The sequence below is a fragment of the Lissotriton helveticus genome, chromosome 8 (genome assembly GCF_964261635.1).
Source record: "Lissotriton helveticus chromosome 8, aLisHel1.1, whole genome shotgun sequence".
NCBI lineage: Eukaryota > Metazoa > Chordata > Amphibia > Caudata > Salamandridae > Lissotriton > Lissotriton helveticus.
Genome location: NC_136069.1, coordinates 810,516,930 through 810,535,774, shown reverse-complemented (window position 1 = coordinate 810,535,774; position 18,845 = coordinate 810,516,930). Strand labels below are relative to the sequence as shown.

The 18,845-nt window shown below is 45.9% G+C and overlaps 1 protein-coding gene across 1 annotated transcript in view; it reads right to left on the bottom strand.

The window, feature by feature from the left end:
• ITGBL1 (integrin subunit beta like 1) overlaps window positions 1-15,264 on the bottom strand; it is a 1,428,718-nt gene extending 1,413,454 nt beyond the window's left edge. The window contains exon 1 of the mRNA XM_078657627.1: window positions 14,947-15,264. Within this exon, the coding sequence (XP_078513753.1) occupies window positions 14,947-15,029 (83 nt within the window). The 5' untranslated portion in view covers window positions 15,030-15,264. The remainder of the gene's footprint in view (window positions 1-14,946) is intronic.
• Between the last annotated feature and the right edge of the window lie 3,581 nt (window positions 15,265-18,845).

Here is an 18,845-nt window from a genome sequence, read left to right as displayed (position 1 = left end):
TCCCCAGTCTCCCGGTCCCATCAAAACTGTAGAAACATCTGGGGCCTACCTTGATGGTGAATAATTGCGGTTGATGCCTGTTTAGCGCAATGCCTACGCACTGCACCAAACAAATGGTGGGCTGCGGAGCCCCAAATGACGCAAAATTTTGCATAGTAGACACATGCCCTCATCTTTACCCGACCTCGCTGCTGTGGGTGGCGGTGAACGATTCTCCCGGCTATGGGGATACAGGCATGGGCATGAAAGACCCCAAACAGAGAGTGCTATCATTCCCCGTCACCACAGATAAAGCACAGGACAATAGGGGCACTATGGCGGATGGTGCCCGGGGCTCGGCCGCAATGCCGGGGGCTGCTTCTACCCACTCCGATTTACTGGTAGAACTCAGGGCCAGATTCAAATTGATCAACAACAGATTTGACACGCTTGATAAGCGCCTGGACTCCCTTGGGGACAAATTAGACATTCATGATCAGCGGCTATACACAGCAGAGAGTCGCATCTCAGATCGAGAAGACGGCGCCGCTCAATCGACGAAACAATTGGAACAAATGGAAAAAATCTTAAAAGACATTGCCATCAAAAACAAAGATTTAGGAGTGCGCAGTTGCAGCAACAACCTTCGCATAATTGGAGTTTTGGAGTCAACAAACACGGGCAGAATGGACACCTTCGTGGAATCGTTACTGGTTGACATTTTTGGGAAGGAGGTGTTCACCCCTGGCTTCGTTGTGGAGCGGGCGCAACGATCGTTGGGTCCACGTCCTAATCCTGGCTGCCCACCTCACCCGATCATTGCCCGCATAATGAACTTTCGAGATGGGGACATGGCTTTGCGCTTGGCCAGAGAGGGTGGCACGATCACAAGGCAGGGTGCTGCTTGTCCCTATTCGCGGACTTTACAGTAATGGACCAGGAAGCCCGCTGCAAGTTCACTGGTGTCAAAGCTACGCTGCGAAATCTGGGCCTCAGATATGGCATGCTGTACCCGGCACGAGTGCTGGTCGATGTCAATGGGAGATCCTGCATCTTTGACAACCCCATGGAGGCTCAATCCTTTTGTAAGTCCTACAGGGGCTCTGACAACCATCATAGACATGTTGGAAATTCCTCTTCCACTCCCCAAAGTTTTTCTCGCGAATGACATTTGATCCATTCTGCAACTATTCTGATCATACGTAACAAAGTACTGACAATATGCAATAACTGTGCTATTTTTGGTTAATAAGACAGCATGATTATAGTTCGCTGGGTGCCATTGGAGCATTGCTTCCCCTCTAGGTGCGTAGCACACTGTTGAACTCTCAGATTTAAATGCATCAGTCTTTGACCCTTTCCTTCCAAATGGGATGCTTCCAGGATGCATTAAGTTAATCCTTAATTGGGTGTTTGCCTTGCGTACTGGGACGTGAGGTTGGGAGGGGGGAGGAGGGGGGAGGGGGGGGAAATTTTCTGAATTGGTAGATGTTACTTCTTTAACAGCTCCAAACATGGAATTATAGCTAACACCCACCACGCTCTTCACCTTCATTGTTCTACTACACAACATCAATGACGACTGCATCTGACTTAGCCGACCATTCAAATCTGTCTCTCATAACCTGGAATGTTAGGGGACTACATAACGCCAAAAAATGTAAGCATGTGCTACATTAGTTACAATGGCATAATATGGACATCGCCTTCTTGCAGGAGACACATTTACCCAGGTCCGACTCCACACGTTTTGCAACTGGCTGGGGTGCACACTGATTCTTTTCCAATTACAGCACCTATGCCCGTGGCACGGCAATCTTAATCCACAAGATACTTTCATTCTCCTTGACATGCTGACATACTGAACAAGAGGAACAATACACTATCGTAGTGGGTAGACTGATGGGTCAAATTGTTACTCTTGTATGCGTTTGCGCCCCGAACGTTGACAGCCCTGAATTTTTCCATGAGCTTGACGCCAAAATATTATGCATGGGTACTTAAATGTGATATTGGGTGGCGATTTCAACGTTGTCTTAGGTCGTACTATAGACTGTTCCTCTAGGGCGGCGGAATCCAAACCCCGAGCTCGTAAGGTATTATTAAACACATGCGAGGCATTCCAACTTTCGGATGTCTGGAGGATCCGCAATCCGGCGAACCCGGGTTACACTCATTACTCCACCCAACACAACACTTGGATTAGACTAGATTTCTAGCTGCTCGCCTCGATCCCACACATATGGTATAACACAATCAGAATACTCCCCCGCACTTATTCTGATCAAGCACCCGTCCTGTTAAAACTGCGCACTGCCAGACCGGAGGGACATGAGCGACAGTAGCGATTTCTGGGAAGGCCGTTAAACCTATTTGACAGTGAAATTAGGGAAGCTATTGAGGATTATTTTTAGTTAAACAAGGGGTCTGTGGACACATGGGCTACCCTCTGGTAGGCCTTCAAGGCATACATCAGGGGCATTGCCATCTCAAAACACGCAGGGGTACTGAAGGACTTGCAAAAAACTCTAGCCAAAATAGAGCAGCAGCTGACTGCTTTGGAAGCCTCTATGCTAGATTCCCCGGATGTCGCTGAGGGTGAGCGGTGCCATTTGGCATTACTGTTAGACTTTCTGGAAGTGGCGAAAAAAGAAACTCACTTCCTCAGCAAATATGCGGTAGCACGCAAGTATGGCGAAGGCAAAAGGCCGGGCGTATGCTAGTGCCACTACTGAGACCACCATATTCCAAGTCATACATCACAACTCTCTGTTCCGATACAGGGATTACTCTAACGGAAACATCTGATATCCGTGACACATTCTTAGCGTATTACGAAGAACTGTACACTTTCAAACTTGTGCACCCCCCCGCTGAGCGAGATGACTACTTCGCTGAGATTGCGATGGTGTACATTGACAAGTATATGCAAGACTTTCTCGCTGAGCTATTCTCTACGGATGAAATAATAGACGCGATTGATGCATTGAACGGTGCCTCCGCCCGGACCTAGATGGCTTCACAGGAGATTTTTATGAACAATACAAAGATATACTTGCTTCTAAGCTCCTGGAAGTCTATCATGAATCCCTGGAACGGAATCAGTTACCACCAACTTTGAGGGAAAAGGTGATCATTTTATTACCCAAGCCCGGTAAAAATCCCTTGCAATGTGGATCGTTAGGACTGCTATCACTGTTAAATTTTGATTATATAATCTTGGCGAAAACAATCTCAGTGCACCTTGCCCTGTTGCTGGATAAAACAATTTCCCTAGTCCAGTCAGGGTTCGTACCCCATAGATCTACCTCCCTAAACCTGAGTACTCTCTTCGCAATACTGCACCGAATCAATCCGGCAATACCGGCAGTGGCAGTGCTGCTAGACGCGGAGAAGGCATTTAATTCTGTGGAGTGGCCATTTATATGGACTGTTATGCGTAGGTTAGGCAAGCCCTTTGGGTATGTCAACCTCGCAGCGTCACTGTACTCGGCCCGCACTGCTAGACTGCGCTTAAACTGTATGTTCTCCCGCTTCTTTACCCTACCCAGAGGCACAAGACAGGGATGCCCGTTGTCTCCACTGATGACAGTTCTGCCCAAATGAATTTATTTATTTAATAATATTCCTATCCCGCTTACGAACCGCTCCTTCAAATCCATTCACACCCACCTTATTCTGCAGACTTGGGGGGCAAGAGTCCCAGGGTCCGCTGGGAGGTCATGACCCTCCCCTACCACAGGGGAGGCTTGGGAGTCCCTAACTTTCTGTTATATTATTTAATCGCACAGTCCAGTTACGCTCACTCCTGGATCCATCCTGACGCCAGACTCCTCTATTTAAGACCTGAAGCAGATCTTGTCCTACCAGACAAGTTGAGTATGGTTCTGCCGCAGGGATGCCCCTTGTCTCTACTGCTTTTCATACTAGCAATAGATCCACTCATTAGACATTTTCATGAACGCCATCTCCAAAGAGGGCTCCAATTTTACACTGGGTCATTATTGGTGTCATTATATGCAGACTACGTTATACTGTATGTTAGAAACCCTCGAAACAACTTGGCCCCCCTGATAAGGGAGATTATTCGGTTTGGCAGCTTCTCTGGCCTAGGTATAAATAGGTATAAATCAGTGATATTCCCTCTTACCACGAGCACAGTCAGATGGGAATGTGAATATCCACTCGTTTGGTGCTCCGACTCCGTCAAATACCTGGGGATAAACATACACTTAAACACCCAAAAACTTTTATTATGAAACTATGGCACAGCTGTGCACACTTTGGAGCAACAGGTGGAGAGGTGGCTTAGGCTTCCAATCTCGATTGCAGGATGAGTGCCGCCGATTAAGATGATAGTCCTGTCCAAATGTATTTATTTATTTAATAATATACCTATCCCGCTTACCAACCGCTTCTTCAAATCCATTCACATCCACCTTATTCGGCAGACTTGGGGGGGCAAGCGTCCCAGGGTCCGCTGGGAGGTCATGACCCTCCCCTACCACAGGGGAGGCTTGGGAGTCCCTAACTTTCAGTTACATTATTTATTTGCACAGTCCAGTTACGCTCACTCCAGGTTCCACCCTGACGCCAGACTCCCCTATTTAAGACCTGGAGCAGATCTTGTCCTACATGGTTCTGGTGAAGGGCTACCCACGCGATCCACTAGACATCCAGACGGTTTCCACCACCAGTTGGGCTTGGCAAAAACTGATCAGGATACTGGGATCTCCGAGTATGTATTCCCCGAGCTTACAGTTTCCGAATCCACGCTGGATACCAACAACTGGGAAAATAATAGTACAGCGTACACTTACTAGATTCAACGTGACCATGATAGGGGACCTTTACATTGAGGGCCAAGCCTTCTCCGTCTCTGACGGGGACAAATTTCAAGAGGCGTCCTTCATGGACAAATGTGTGCTTACCCGACTGCGAGCAGCCTTAAAAGCTAAGGTTCCTGTCTTTCCAGTCTAACCAAACACACTCACCCCTCTTTCCATTGTAATAGATAGCAGCACGGGGGATCATTTGGTTTCTAAACTGTACAGGGCCTGTGTAGAACTAATCCCAGTCTATGATGCCATGATACGGGCCACGTGGGAGGCTGATCTGGATTACCCTATAACTGATGACCAGAGGGCTGCGTGCTGTTTACAAACTAAGGAGATGTCATTGAACAGCCGGCACAAGCTTATCCACTTCAAATTCTTACGTCGAATTTACATTACACCCGAGATGTCACACAAAATAGACCCCGACAGGCCCCACTGTTGCCCCAAATGCAAACCCGACATGCAGACTTTGCGCACTTGGCTTGGACCTGTTCCAAGATCGGCAGATTTTGGGCCAACATATTTCACACACTAGGGGACATGATTGGTTTTGACATAGACCCTACACCGACCATAGCCTTATTGGGATACATAAATAACATTCCCAAATCGGTCCGGAAATTTACGGCCTTGGGGTTGCTGCTGGCAAAAAGGGAGATTGCACTCAAATGAAGGCGGAACGCAGCACCGAAGTGTAAGGACTGGCTATATAGTCTAACATATTGCAACCTCAACTACAATTTATATGCCACCACGTTGCCCAGTAAATCTCGCCCACAGGATATTTGGGGCCCTTTTAAACAGTACAGATCCACAACACAATCACAACCTAACACAAGGCCAAATAGCGGGCTAATGCCTGCGGGTATTGGCTGACTTCTGGGACACTGAGCTAACAACTTAGATACATCAATTTAGCCTGTGCATGTTTCCCACACTGTGATTTGACTGTGGTCCAGAAATATGCTGTTTGAAACAAAATTTGTTGGGTAAACGCATTATGTAAGTGAAACACTGATTGTCAAAAGTGCGCGAAGTCACATGGAGCCACATATCATGTACTACAGGCGAATATGTCATATACTGTGTAGTGTCGCGACTATCATTGAATTAGAGCTGGAAATTACTTTGTGTTAAATCTGAAACTGGTCAATAAAGTTTTTTTTAAAATACTTTAACTATCCAGTGGTGATTGCCACTGGGTACAGGGTTTGTTTAACCTTTTTGATGTGGCCGTCCGACGTCACAGTGGGCATGTGCGGAGGACAGCCAGGGGCGTCTGATTTGCGCACACGTCAGACTCGACCGCACCCCGGTGGAATGTCTGCCACGGCGAAGCTGCTAACCCTACAAAAACAAATTTTCAAAAAACTAAATGCATTTGTATTTGTTTTTTCAAATATACATATATATATATATATATATATATATATATATATATATATATATATATATATACTTGTATATATATTTATAAAATATATATAAATTAAGATGTGCAGAAGTAGATATACATATATATATATAAATATGAGTGTGTGTGTGTAGAGAAACTGATTTTTAAATAAACATATACAAAAACAAGACCAAATTAAAAGGTGTTATGGGAAAGGTAGAATTTTGTTATCCTAAAGAACACCCAATCCACACACATTAACCAGGTATGGTCGTGACTAAGATAAATGTGAAGAAGTACATCCTGTGATGGAAAAAACCCAGACGTTTTGTGGCTTTTCTAACTTCGCTCACCACTGCCCTTTTTCCTTTAAATGACTCTCTCTCATAGGTTTTCAATTATAGTTCAAACTTTTGGGAAGTCTGTTCATGGAGATTGTAGGATTCACTTTTTAATTCATTGCATCTTGCTCCCACACAGGATGTGGAAATTTCGAACAGTAAATATGTAAATCAATGGTAAGTCAACTCTGTCACACTTCTTCATAACCACAACCTAGAGGAGTGAAGGTAACATTTTGATAATATATGCCTTATCTCAAATATCTTCTACAGCAGCTCACACTGTACAATAAAGGCATGTCTCATTTTTTTAATTATCTTCTGCTCTCTGTATTCTATTGAGCTTGAAACTCTGGATGTGATTTATCAATGCACACTCCTGTAATACTTAAACTTGCTTTTCCACCTGCCACTATATAATCATTGGATTTTATAGCGGGCGTTCAAGAGAATGATATATACAGTGCTTCACAATCCTCAGATGCATAGAAAAAATACAATATATATAACTATTCTAAACAACCTCGCACCGTTAAAGAGAAAAATAGGTCGTCTCAGAAGAAGGGCCATCACTAATATTAGACTGTAATTATTTTGATGCCTATCGTTAAAATCATGTATTTTTCTTAATGCCACAAGACACTATAATGACATTAAATTGCGTGCCAGAGTATGGACTAGCTCCTTTTACTTTTAGTTGTAAGTGGGTCATTTATGCTACAAGGGTAAATTGAAGAAAATACCAAATGGAATGGAATGGATAATACTCCCCATAATCTGTCTTCTTTTTAATTAAGTGAAAAACAATTGTTGGCGTAGTTAGGAAAAGTTGCATTTTATCTCAAGACTGAAGTTTACAAGTTACAGAGTTCTTCCTAGCATATCACTCACAGGTTATGTACCTTGGATAAAATAATGTGGGTGCACGCCTAAGAAGCTAAAACAATTGCCTGCGGGGTATGATATGCCTGGATGACTTCCAATCCCATTAAACAGTACCATTAGACTTAAGTGACCCATAAAACTATTGCCTTGTAATAAATTGTCCTTGTTGCTAAAGGTTCAAGACAAGTCAGCTTCAATAAATGTGGAAGCATTTCTTCAAGATTAAAAATCTTGAGGTGAGCTACAATCAGATCCATAGCTTCCAATGTCACAGACGTGTTATTATGACAAAAACAATTTGGGTTTTCAAGTGTATTTTGGGGACTCAGAATTGTCTCACCTCATTTTGTGAGTGATAGAATGGCAACAGTCAGAACTGGTAGAAAGATGCCTATGGGCCTTTAAGTGTTGAGTCTCAGCACAAATTGGAGCCACCTCAACATCTTCAAGGCAAAGTAGTAGGCTAATGAAAATTCACAAAGATAAGCCTGAGCACATACAACTTTACCTTCATAATGTTTCTAACTTGCTAAATGAATGGAGAGTCTATATTGGTCCTCCAGTAGGGCAATGTCAGGTTAGAAAGGTCTTGCTTGGGTCCAACCTACTCAGAGTTAGTTTCAAACACCATATCAATCCTACTCTCTGAAGTACTCCAAACGTAGGTAGAGCTATCAGCTACACACATTTAGACCGGAGCCCCTTTTGAACTTCATCTGTGACATCCACCCCTTACCACAGAGCTCAGACTACAAAGTAATTGAACCAACCTTTTACAAGCATCAGTATAAATTCTTACCAAATAGTCCAAGGATTGTTTAATGCTAAGGGGTTTTCCCCTCCTGTGCTGCATATTTATGAATCCCATTATACATGACGAGTTGACCTTGTCATGAGCACAGCTCCAGTGTGCCTCATGACGAGTTCACCTTGTCATTAGCATGCAAGTGGTTAAGCGTATAGAAACATATCTCTATCTCTCTTACAGCTCTCTTCTTCACTCCGAGTTTAAGCACGGTTACAAGTTCACCAAGGCACAGCTGAAGCACCACTCTAAACCACACACAATACTCATCTGCACCTCTCAAAACCCAACATATAAATCCACAATCTACCAACCACACTTACAAATGGAGTAGTCTATTTCTCAGCCACTCTGGGGGCTCACCAGTGCTTGAAATGGAAATACTTAAGGGTAGGTACTCACTGCCTCTGAGTACCTGCTTGCTACTGAGAAGTGTTGGTACTCTTCAATCCTGCTGAGGCGTGCAGTTACTCTCCCTTTCAAATGAAAGAAGTGCAGGTACTCCGTTTCTGACTGGGGATGTTGCCCCTATGAGAATTCTCAAACAGGCTGCCCCCTCCATTGCGGAGCCCATTACTGAAGTCATCAACGCCTCTTTAGGCACTGGCATTGTTCCACCTAATTGGAAGAGCGCAATAGTGAAAGCCCTCCTGAAAAAACCCTCTCTGGACCCTCTAGACATGGCCAATTACAGGCCTATTTCGCTCCTCCCAGGGCTGAGTAAAATCTCAGAAAAGTTGGTTAACTCTCGGTTATCCAACTTTGTGGAGTCCAATGGCATGCTTGAAAGCTCCCAAACAGGTTTTCGCCCGGGCCAAGGCACTGACACCGCCTTGTTGGCAGTCATGGAGGAGGCACGCTGCATTCTAGACTCGGGGGGATCAGTGGCAGTGATCCTCCTGGACCTGAGTGCAGCGTTCGACACTGTGAACCACCAAGTGTTACTCCAGAGACTATCGGACGCCGGAGTGAGAGGGACAGCGCTAAACTGGCTTAGGTAATTCCTTAGTGAAAGATCTTTCCAAGTATGGGAAGGGGGCGCACGATCGGTATCCACTCACCTCCATTGTGGCGTGCCTCAGGGCTCCTCCCTGAGTCCCACACTATTTAACGTGTATATGGCCCCCTTGGAGGATGTGGTGGCTCCATTTAACATCAAGATCGTGAGCTACGCCGACGACACCCAACTGGTGTTCGCCCTCTCCCAATCCTCGGAGAACTCCCAGACACTCCATGCCTGCCTCTCTCAGGTCCATTCCTGGATGGGGGATTCAGCACTCAAACTGAATGGGTCCAAGACGGAGATTATGGTGATGGGACCTAAAAATCCTTCCCTTTCCTGCTTAGGCTGGCCCAGCTGCCTAGGGTCTCTTCCTGAACCCAAGGATGAGATCAAGAGCCTGGGCATCTGGATGGAACGAGATCTCTCCCTCAGAACCCAGGCAGCCAAACTAGCGGGTGTCTGTTTTGGTCTCCTCAGATCAGTACGTAAGATATTGCCTCTCATCCTTTTTCTATCGAGAAAGCTCCTGATTCAGGGTCTGATTATGTCCAGGTTGGACTTCAGCAATGCGATCTACCTTGGGGCTCCTGAGAGCACTCTGAACAGACTCCAACAAGTTCAAAACGCGGCAGCATGAACGCTCTATAACATCCCTATGTCTCGTTCTGCTAAACCAGCACTGAGGGCACTACACTGGCTGCCAATACGGGAAAGAGTGAAATTCAAATCCCTATGCCTTGCATACAAAATCTTGCAAGGCAAAGGCCCCCCCGTCCTTCAGAAGATGGTGATCCCGTACAAAGCGAGCAGACCCTTACGTTCAGACCAGCAACACCTGACTGTCGTCCCTAGGGTAAATAAGGCTCGATCAGGAGGAAGGAGATTTTCAGTCAACGTTTCCACCCTTTGGAATTCCCTCCCCCTAGGTTTACGCGCGGAACCATGTCTCCTGCGCTTCCGAAAACAACTTAAAACTCTCCTCTTCTGTTAATCCTTCTCCCTTTCTGCTATTTCTGATACTGGCTGTTGGCAAAAGCGCAGGGATGCTCTAGGGTAACCGGGCGCTATACAAAACCGATTTAATAATAATAATAATAATAATAACCTGTCTATTTGAAGAACTGGCTACAATACATTACATTACTTTGGCAGGATGCTACCACTCTATTGTAAAAATGGGCAATGAAAGTGGGACCCCTGCTGACATGAAGTTCCCACCTCTGGGAGCCTTTCCATGTCAGTGTCAACAGAAGGATGAGATATGTTGTGCATGCGTGCACGCCTAGTCAATAAGACCCTATGACCACACAACAGTCCCCCACTCTGCTTGAAATTGGTATGACGCAGTGGTAGAAGTGGGCGGGATCAGAAGGGCATGGCGTGCCCCTACTTAAAAAAAATTATTTCAGACCATTCCCCTACTTCTTTCTTTCAAAAAAGCATCCTGGGACGGCAAGAATAGTTTTCATTCAGCTTGTGTGGTTGAGGGGCAGCTCGCACTTCTCTGTTGAACTCCAGAGGCTGCAACCTCCCTGACCTCGCACAGACTGCGGGCAGGCCCATTGTCATTCCGATTGAGGCCGATTATCCCCTTTCGAATGACAATGCACCCCCACCGCCTGTCTTTAGCATACCATGTGCCAGTGAGATCGGAGTTAGTGATTACAGAGGAGGTTTCCCCAAACAGAGTACGTGGGGAACTTGCCCCCTTGTATAATTTGTCAATGTTGTCCACAGAGTGAACTGGGCAGGAGCAGTAACGGGACAGAAGCGGCGACAGAAAAGGAGAGGTGATGGGGTAGGAGAGGTGACTGGGCAGGAGAAGTAACAGGCAGGAGAAGTGATGGGACAGAAGAGGCGACAGGAAAGGAAAGGTGATGGGACAGAAATGGTGACTGGGCAGGAGAAGTAATTGGCAGGAGAAGTGACAGGGCAGGAGAAGTGATGGGGCAGGAGAAGTGACGGGGCAGGAGAGGTGATGGGCAGGAGAAGTTACGGGGCAGCAGAAGTGACGGGGCAGGAGGGGTGACAGGTCAGGAGCAGTGACGGGACAGGAGAGGTGACGGGTCTGGAGAGGTGACGGGACAGATGAGGCGACAGGAAAGGAGTGGTAATGAGGCAGGAGAGGTGACCGGGCAGGAGAAGTAATGGGCAGGAAAAGTTACGGGCAGGAGAAGTGACCGGGCAGGAGAGGTGACAGGTCAGGAGCGGTGACGGGTCAGGAGAGGTGACGGGACAGGAGAGGTGACGGGACAGAAGAGGTAATGGGGCAGGAGATGTGACCGGGCAGGAGAAGTAATGGGCAGGAGAAGTGACAGGGCAGGAGAAGTGACGGGGCAGGAGATGTGACGGGGCAGGAGAAGTGACTGCCAGAGGAAGTGAGGGGTCAGGAGAGGTGACGGGTCAGGAGAGGTGACGGGACAGGAGAGGGGACAGGAGAGGCGACGGGTCAGGAGAGGCGGCGGGTCAGGAGAGGCGACGGGACAGGAGAGGCGACAGGAAAGGTGAGGTGATGGGGTAGGAGAAGTGACGGGTCAGGAGAGGTGACAGGTCAGGAGAAGTGACGGGCAGGAGAAGTGACGGGGCAGGTGAAGTGACGGGTCAGGAGAAGTGACGGGTCAGGAGAGGGGACAGGTCAGGAGCAGTGACAAGGCAGGAGAAGTGACGGAGCAGGAGAAGTGACGGGGCAGGAGAAGTGACGGGGCAGGAGAAGTGACGGGGCAGGAGAAGTGATGAGGCAGGAGAAGTGATTAGGCATGAGCAGGAGCGGGCAGGAGCAGTGAACAGGGCAGAAGTAGTGAACGGGGCAGAAGCAGTGAACGGGGCAGGAGCAGTGAATGGAGCATACCGTGCTCTCCATGCCACTGGAATCAAGCTATCCTGGCTGATGAGGGCAGAAAGCCCAAAACCGGTCCGAGGATGCTTTTTTCCAGTCCAGGTAGGACCTGGCCTGGCAGTTTGGGCTGGACTGTTCCCATTGGATGCAGGATCAAGACTGATTTGCATATGGCTGGGTCCAAACTGGAATGACATGGTGAGAAAAAAAACTATAGATTTAGGCCCAGATCTCTGTACTGAAGTGAATGTATGACATTGTTCTGCAATCTGTCCACCAGTTGATATTGTTGATATATTAGGATTGAGCAGCTAGCTGGGTGACATGAATATGAAGGAGCCTTTGTGGGTTTCCATGAGTCTAGATTCTCCTGAAGAGTCCCTTTCTCTTCTGAGCCCTGCTTAACACATGTGTCCAGGAGGAGCCCTGTATTCATGCCCTCAATGTTTGAGACAAAAACTATTCATGGATTTCTGAACTATGAGAGTAAAACAATTAAGTTGACATGTTGTTCCTGCTTATATTTCGCACGCTTTACATAAACCTGTATTCCCTATGAGTGTTTGCTTTTTCCTGAATAAAACCTCAAATAAACATGTTTATCCATTGTTTGAATTAAATAACATTATAAGCTGTAACTGGTCAGTGAAATGCTAAACGTACTAAAAATTGGTATGTTTTGCTATTTCTAGCCACACCCCTGACTCCGCCCACTGATCCAATCTTCGGTTATTCCCGCCCCCTGATTCTCCACTCACAGTCCCCCTACTTTTTTTTCACCACTTCAACCACTGGTATGACGGGGTCGTATACATGTGTTTGGCGTATCGGAAGGACATGCCAGGTCTCCAGAGGAGTTCCCCCTGAGCATGTTGGAGGTTTCTAGGTCACCGTATGCATCCTCAGAGGGAAGGACAGACAGCATAGACCCATAAGTGGGGTGCTCCACACATCATGATCTGCATAGAGAGTGCTCTGAAGGGGTCACTAGTGACGTCAGAGGCAGGCTGCCAAATGTCTGCGGCCTGAGAGAGTGGCATACCTGTTGCTAGCTAACATCTGTAAGCGCAGAAGAAGGGGATTTGGTAAAGGAACGGGCCAGAGAACAGGCAGAGGCAAAGTGCACGCTCCTCTCGGTAGTTTGCTGCAGTCACCAAGGACAGAGTGACAGGAAATATATATGTATATAAAATATAAATGAAGAAGTTGCTTTGCTGGCTCCGCTTTAAGACTTAAGTGAAAAGTGGGCAAAGGACGGTGCCCCGTTTTGATGATATTCACACGAGAGTCGTTTACTTGCAATTAATCCAAATGAGAATCATTACATAGTGGTTTTCCTGAAAATGTGGCATGGTTTTGGGCCCCAAGTGCCACTGCTAGAAGGCCCTGCTTGTTTAAAACTAAAGAGAGATTTGCCCCCTAGCCTTTAAAATGTCCAAGAATTTGCGTTTGATTGCATAGTTTCTAGGCTTGCATACTACATTGAGTTCTGCAATCCCCCATCTCCTGGCATCTTTCTTCACGCTACGCACCACAAATCTTTCCGAAAAGGACACACCCGTCACGCCGCGCCTGAATGCATAAGCATGTGCATGACGAAAGCACGTTTCTCTTGGACATGCCACCTGCACAAATGCATTCATAAATTAATACATTCCGGGGTCATGGAAACGAGTGTCTAAATGTTGGCCAGATGCAACACTGAAGTCAGCTATTTAGGTATGTGACTAAATATTTTCATTAAATATTAATACAAAAGAGGAACGTATTCAGTTTGTTTTAGGGTATGGTTGCGGGGGTGGAAATGGCACTTTATCTAGCCAGAGTGCACCCAGAGAATTGTACCTCGTGTTGAGTGTTTCTTGTAAGACTGTTCGTCACTGTGTATTATCATTGTTTTAATTTTTTTTGTTTTAAGTTTTTAATGCTATGCTCCGCTTGTAAATGCCCTCATCGGTTTCTAAAGCACTGTAGCTGCATTCTCTGCCTCCCTTCAGATAACTGTAAGTTCATTTGATATAGCGGTTGTTAACTGTGGCCGCTGTAAACATAAAGGCAGGTTGTTTCCCAAAAGTAGCCAGAATCTGAGAGCTCAGTGGACTAATGCATTGCCTGAGCAGACGTGGGCTTAAACCCCCATTCATTCACTCATAGAATCCAGGCTTTTAATTGGGATGAAAAAACTGGAGGGTCTCTCAGAGGGGCGTGGTCGATTTAATTAAGGGCGTGGCTTAAAAACACCTAAACTAAAGATCTGTGTTTAGCATAGTGTGCCGCCCCACTGATATTTTGCTGTTTCCATCATTGCATCCTGATGTACATAACATTACACATACAACAAGCCAGGGCTATTGTCTTTACCAATGGTTGTTTGTTGCATAAGATAAATCACAACAAATATGTATTCCTTTTATGTAATATTGAAAATGTTTCTATTCTGAAAGGATGAGACTGTGAAAGAACTCTAACTAGTCCCTTTGAAGTTACATCACAAGCAGTGAAGGGTGGTACTGCTGCAGAGTTAAGATAATTTTTTTCATCCTGAGTGAGGGCAAAAATGGAGCGCCCAATAGGGAGCCGTATCAGCACCTGCTTTTTATTCGAACTGCCGGTGCTGAGGATCGGCCCACTAAAAGCCCTGGGTGAACCCCTCTATGGCAAGTTTAATCCTCCACGGGTCGATAAATGAAAACTACTGAGTTAGGTTACAGTAAATAGCGCCGAGTGGCCCTCGGGTAAAAGAACACTTTACAAATGCGCGTTGTATTTATATGCCTCCCATACAACGAACGAACTCGAGAAGTGAAGAGACACCATAGTAAAAAATAAAAAATAAACTCCCACCGCTCCTCGAAGGACCTACCTCGGCGGCTGGGACACACTTAGCGGGAGGCGGACGAGGAGCAGGAAGGCCAGCGGCAGCGCCAGCGACGTCACAGCCTTCATCCTCGCGGCCTAAAGAGATAGATCCCTGGAACACACGGCGCGAGGCTGCCAGCAAGCCGCAAGTGCAACCAACTAACAAAGGGTCCCAGGAACGAAGCGTCAAACTCCTTCAAACAGCCTGACGCGGCAGCGGCTCCGCGACCCGTCACGCACAGCTGGCCCAAACCGGCTCTGGCGCTCCCTCGCGCCCCTTCGGAGTTCCCACCGCTGCGTGTAATGAGAGTGCCAGCAGGAGCGGGGCAGCCGCCGAGCGCAGCCAAAGCCCAAGTTTCACAGCCCACTTTCAGCAAAAAATAATTAGAAACAGTTGCACGCCCTGGCGGTTTATTTTGACATGGAAAGCGCCCAGTTCATAGCCTCCTTTCGGAAACTGTCTCATTCCTGACGTGCCAGAACTGCGTGTATTTATTTTTTGTCAGAAGCAGGGAGCTGGTGTGCGTTAGCTAAGCTATATGGGTTGTGTGTTAAGTTAACACTGTTAACGAAATAACGCGGTTCAAGTCCTCAAGCGTCGGTTGGCAAGAAGAGGCTTTCGAAGCAAATGCCAGGTCGGCAGAGTTTTACTTTATAGTGCATGGAATGTCATGTTTTGTAGCACTAAGGGCCAGATGTAGGTAATTTTTATTTACCGACCTCTTAAATACCGAGTCATACCGACTCGGTATTTAAGAGGTCGGAAAATAAAAATACCGAGATGTAGGTAATTGCAGATGTGCAATTACCGAATCGGAAACAGTCGGTAATTTCCGATGTGGTAAATACCGACCAGTCAATGCCCATGCATTCCTATGGGCTTTGAAGCCCATAGGATTGATTGGGCATATACCGGTCGGTATTTACCACATCGGAAAATACCGACTGTCACAAGGGTGCAGGGGGTGTCACTTTGACACCCTCTGGCACCCCCAAAAGAGGCTCGGGTGCCATGTGGCAGGCATACCTGCCCTAAGGGCAGGTCTGCCTGTCATATGGCATAGGTGTGCATGCACACATGTGCATGCACACCAGAAACGGTATTTTACCATCAAGTAGTATTTGATGGTAAAATACCGATGTTGTACTGCTTGTGGGACTCAGAAGAGTCCCACCTACATACCAATTGTCCGGAATCAGTAATGATACCGACTCGGTATTTTACATACTCGGTAAATTTACCTACCGGTAAATTTACCGAGTCTGTAAATTACAGGGACCTACATGTCAAATTGCTTTTACCGGGTGGTAACGGCCGAATTCGGCCGTTACCACCCGGTAAAAGCCTACCTACATCTGGCCCTAAGGGTTTAGTTTAGGGAATGGAATGGAAACGCATTTATAAAGCGCAACGTTCAACCGAAAGGGCACTTTGGCGCTAGAAACGAGACTGACAAAAGCGGCAATGGCTAACAATTATAACAGAGTGGGGAGATTAACAGAAAATAAAAGTTTTCAGCACCTTCCTGTAGGGTAAATGACAGCATTTGGTTTTAATTTCTAAAGTACCCACCATTGGGGCCCGAAAACGGAGAGAGAACGCCCCCAGATACGAGTCTCGTGTGCAGGCTGGGTCTGGGACAGAAAACAGACTAGGGTACCGAAATAAAAGTGCTAACCATTACCAAACGCATAGGCATAGGAATGAACAATTTCATTCCTATGGCCTATGCGTTTGGTAATGGTTAGCACTTATACAAAGACCGCATCATTCTTGATACCTGCATTGGTTTTTTGAATCTTAGAAGCAATGTAGGTTGTAAGTTGATCACAGACTTCTTATAAGGCAATGGTTATTATTATTTCTCCAGTTAGGTCAAACAAAGATTAAGTTCCCGTGGCGTACTGCAGCTTCATTAAGAATTGAGCTTCATGTCATCTATTTTTAGGATGCAAACTAGTGTATGACAATCTGTTGTACATATTCCTTTTCGACCTAAGCTATTAGTATATTGACTTGTGCCCCGCGCTGGGCAGTGCAATCAGCGTGCCACCCCAATGTTTATTTAAAATGAAAAAATATTGTGTTTGAAGTAAGGAAAGAAAACAAGTATTTACTTTGAGTTTACATGGCAAAGGATCATTGTAAGGTGTTACTTGTGTGACAGAAATGCATTAAGATAGCTCAGTGGGATGAATCTGGTTTAGATATCTATAATGAAAATATGTACTTGCAATAATTCCTCTAGGTTAAACATTTGCCTTTATCTTCAACTTGTACATCATTCCCTTTCATTTCACTCTGAGATCCGTCTAGCTCACACTCCACTTCTTTTCCGATCGCACTCCGGTGTACCTGCAGCTGCAGGCAAGTGGTACTCCTACACTTTCACTGACACTGAGCAGAAGCCTTTAGCCATAACACATTTATGAATAGGATTGAGGAGTGGATGTAGAAGAAGAACCTCATGCAAAATAGAACAAAGATAGGTCTTTCTTTTCGCCTCCTTCCACCTGTCCCAATACCTGACCCTCAACCTGCTCACACCCATGCTCCTTCAACTACAAACCTTGTTCCCCAGTGCTGGTATAACCACACACACCCACCTCTACAGAGACCTTAGCTTGAAATCGCAGTTTTTACTCCAAGGTCTCTTTATAGCAAAAAGGTAATTTAGGGATACCTTTTATTTAATTCCCTAGAAATTCAATGGCACGACTGTTGGCACGGATCAGCTTCAAACTATAATATACCAAACACATTCTGCCATGCTCCCCTTTTACTGGGTGTCAATGCTTAATGTATAAAAAAGATAAATGAAGGGGGCCTACAGATTTCTGAGCCCGCCTTTAGTGTTCACGAATGCCAGGGTTGCAGAATACCAAAGCTGCCTAGTCTTGGTTCCACTTCCAGTGTATTTCTTCCATACACCTACACTTCCTGTCCCTTTATCTTCTTATTGCAGTTTGTTCTTCATCCCTGCTTTCTCCCACTGCCACTATTTTCCTGTCTTTCTCTTTCTCCTCCTTTTTTACCTTTTCTACTTTCTGTCATTTGTTCTGGGTGAAAATCTGCTGATGCAAAATTATTCTCCTTCCCAAAAACTGAGCGCAGATGCCCACCATCTGCAACCACGGCACAAATAAAGTACTGCTAGATATGGAACTTTTCCTAATGCTCTAATTGAGTGGTATTTATGATACATTGTACACTCCTTTTCAGTTGTTGTGACTGCCAGATAGTCACATAGTAGAAGTTTGAAAATTGAATTGTCAAACTCCCTGTAGGACTAAAAGAAGACACTTACATGTCTATCCCTTGAATATTGTCATTGGCTCATAGTAATGCTAAATATCTGCTTCAACCACTCCTCTTCCTTTTCATCGCTTTGAAATATGCTGGCAGAGGAGACCGGCACTTTGCTACACAAGCTCTAGATTCTGTGCTGGTGTCTTCCTAGACACCCAATCTCAACTCAAAGTTCTATGCTTCAGAAAGGTTCTAAAATATTTCTCCTTCCAGTCTCTGAAATGTCCTTAGGCTAACACCTCTGGAGAATCTTGATCCTCACAGCTGTGAAAGATCAACACCTTTCCTACTAGATCTGTTAAGCTCTCAAACTCATTGGACAGGAACGTCGACATTTGTTGAAGAGAAGACCCTGGACATTGGTTCTCCACATGAAAGCCCACAAGCTCTGAGCATTTACACTCACTAATCTGCTGACTACACTTTGCTGTTCGCATTGCACCTGTTAGACCTGGCATCCTTGACGCCTTGGCGTGTTTTTTGCCTCGACACCAACCAAAATTAACAGTGAGTCCAAGAGCAGACAATGTACCCAAATATACAAGAACAGCAGGGAGTAGTTTTAATATAAACGAGTTCCCATCAGTTCACCA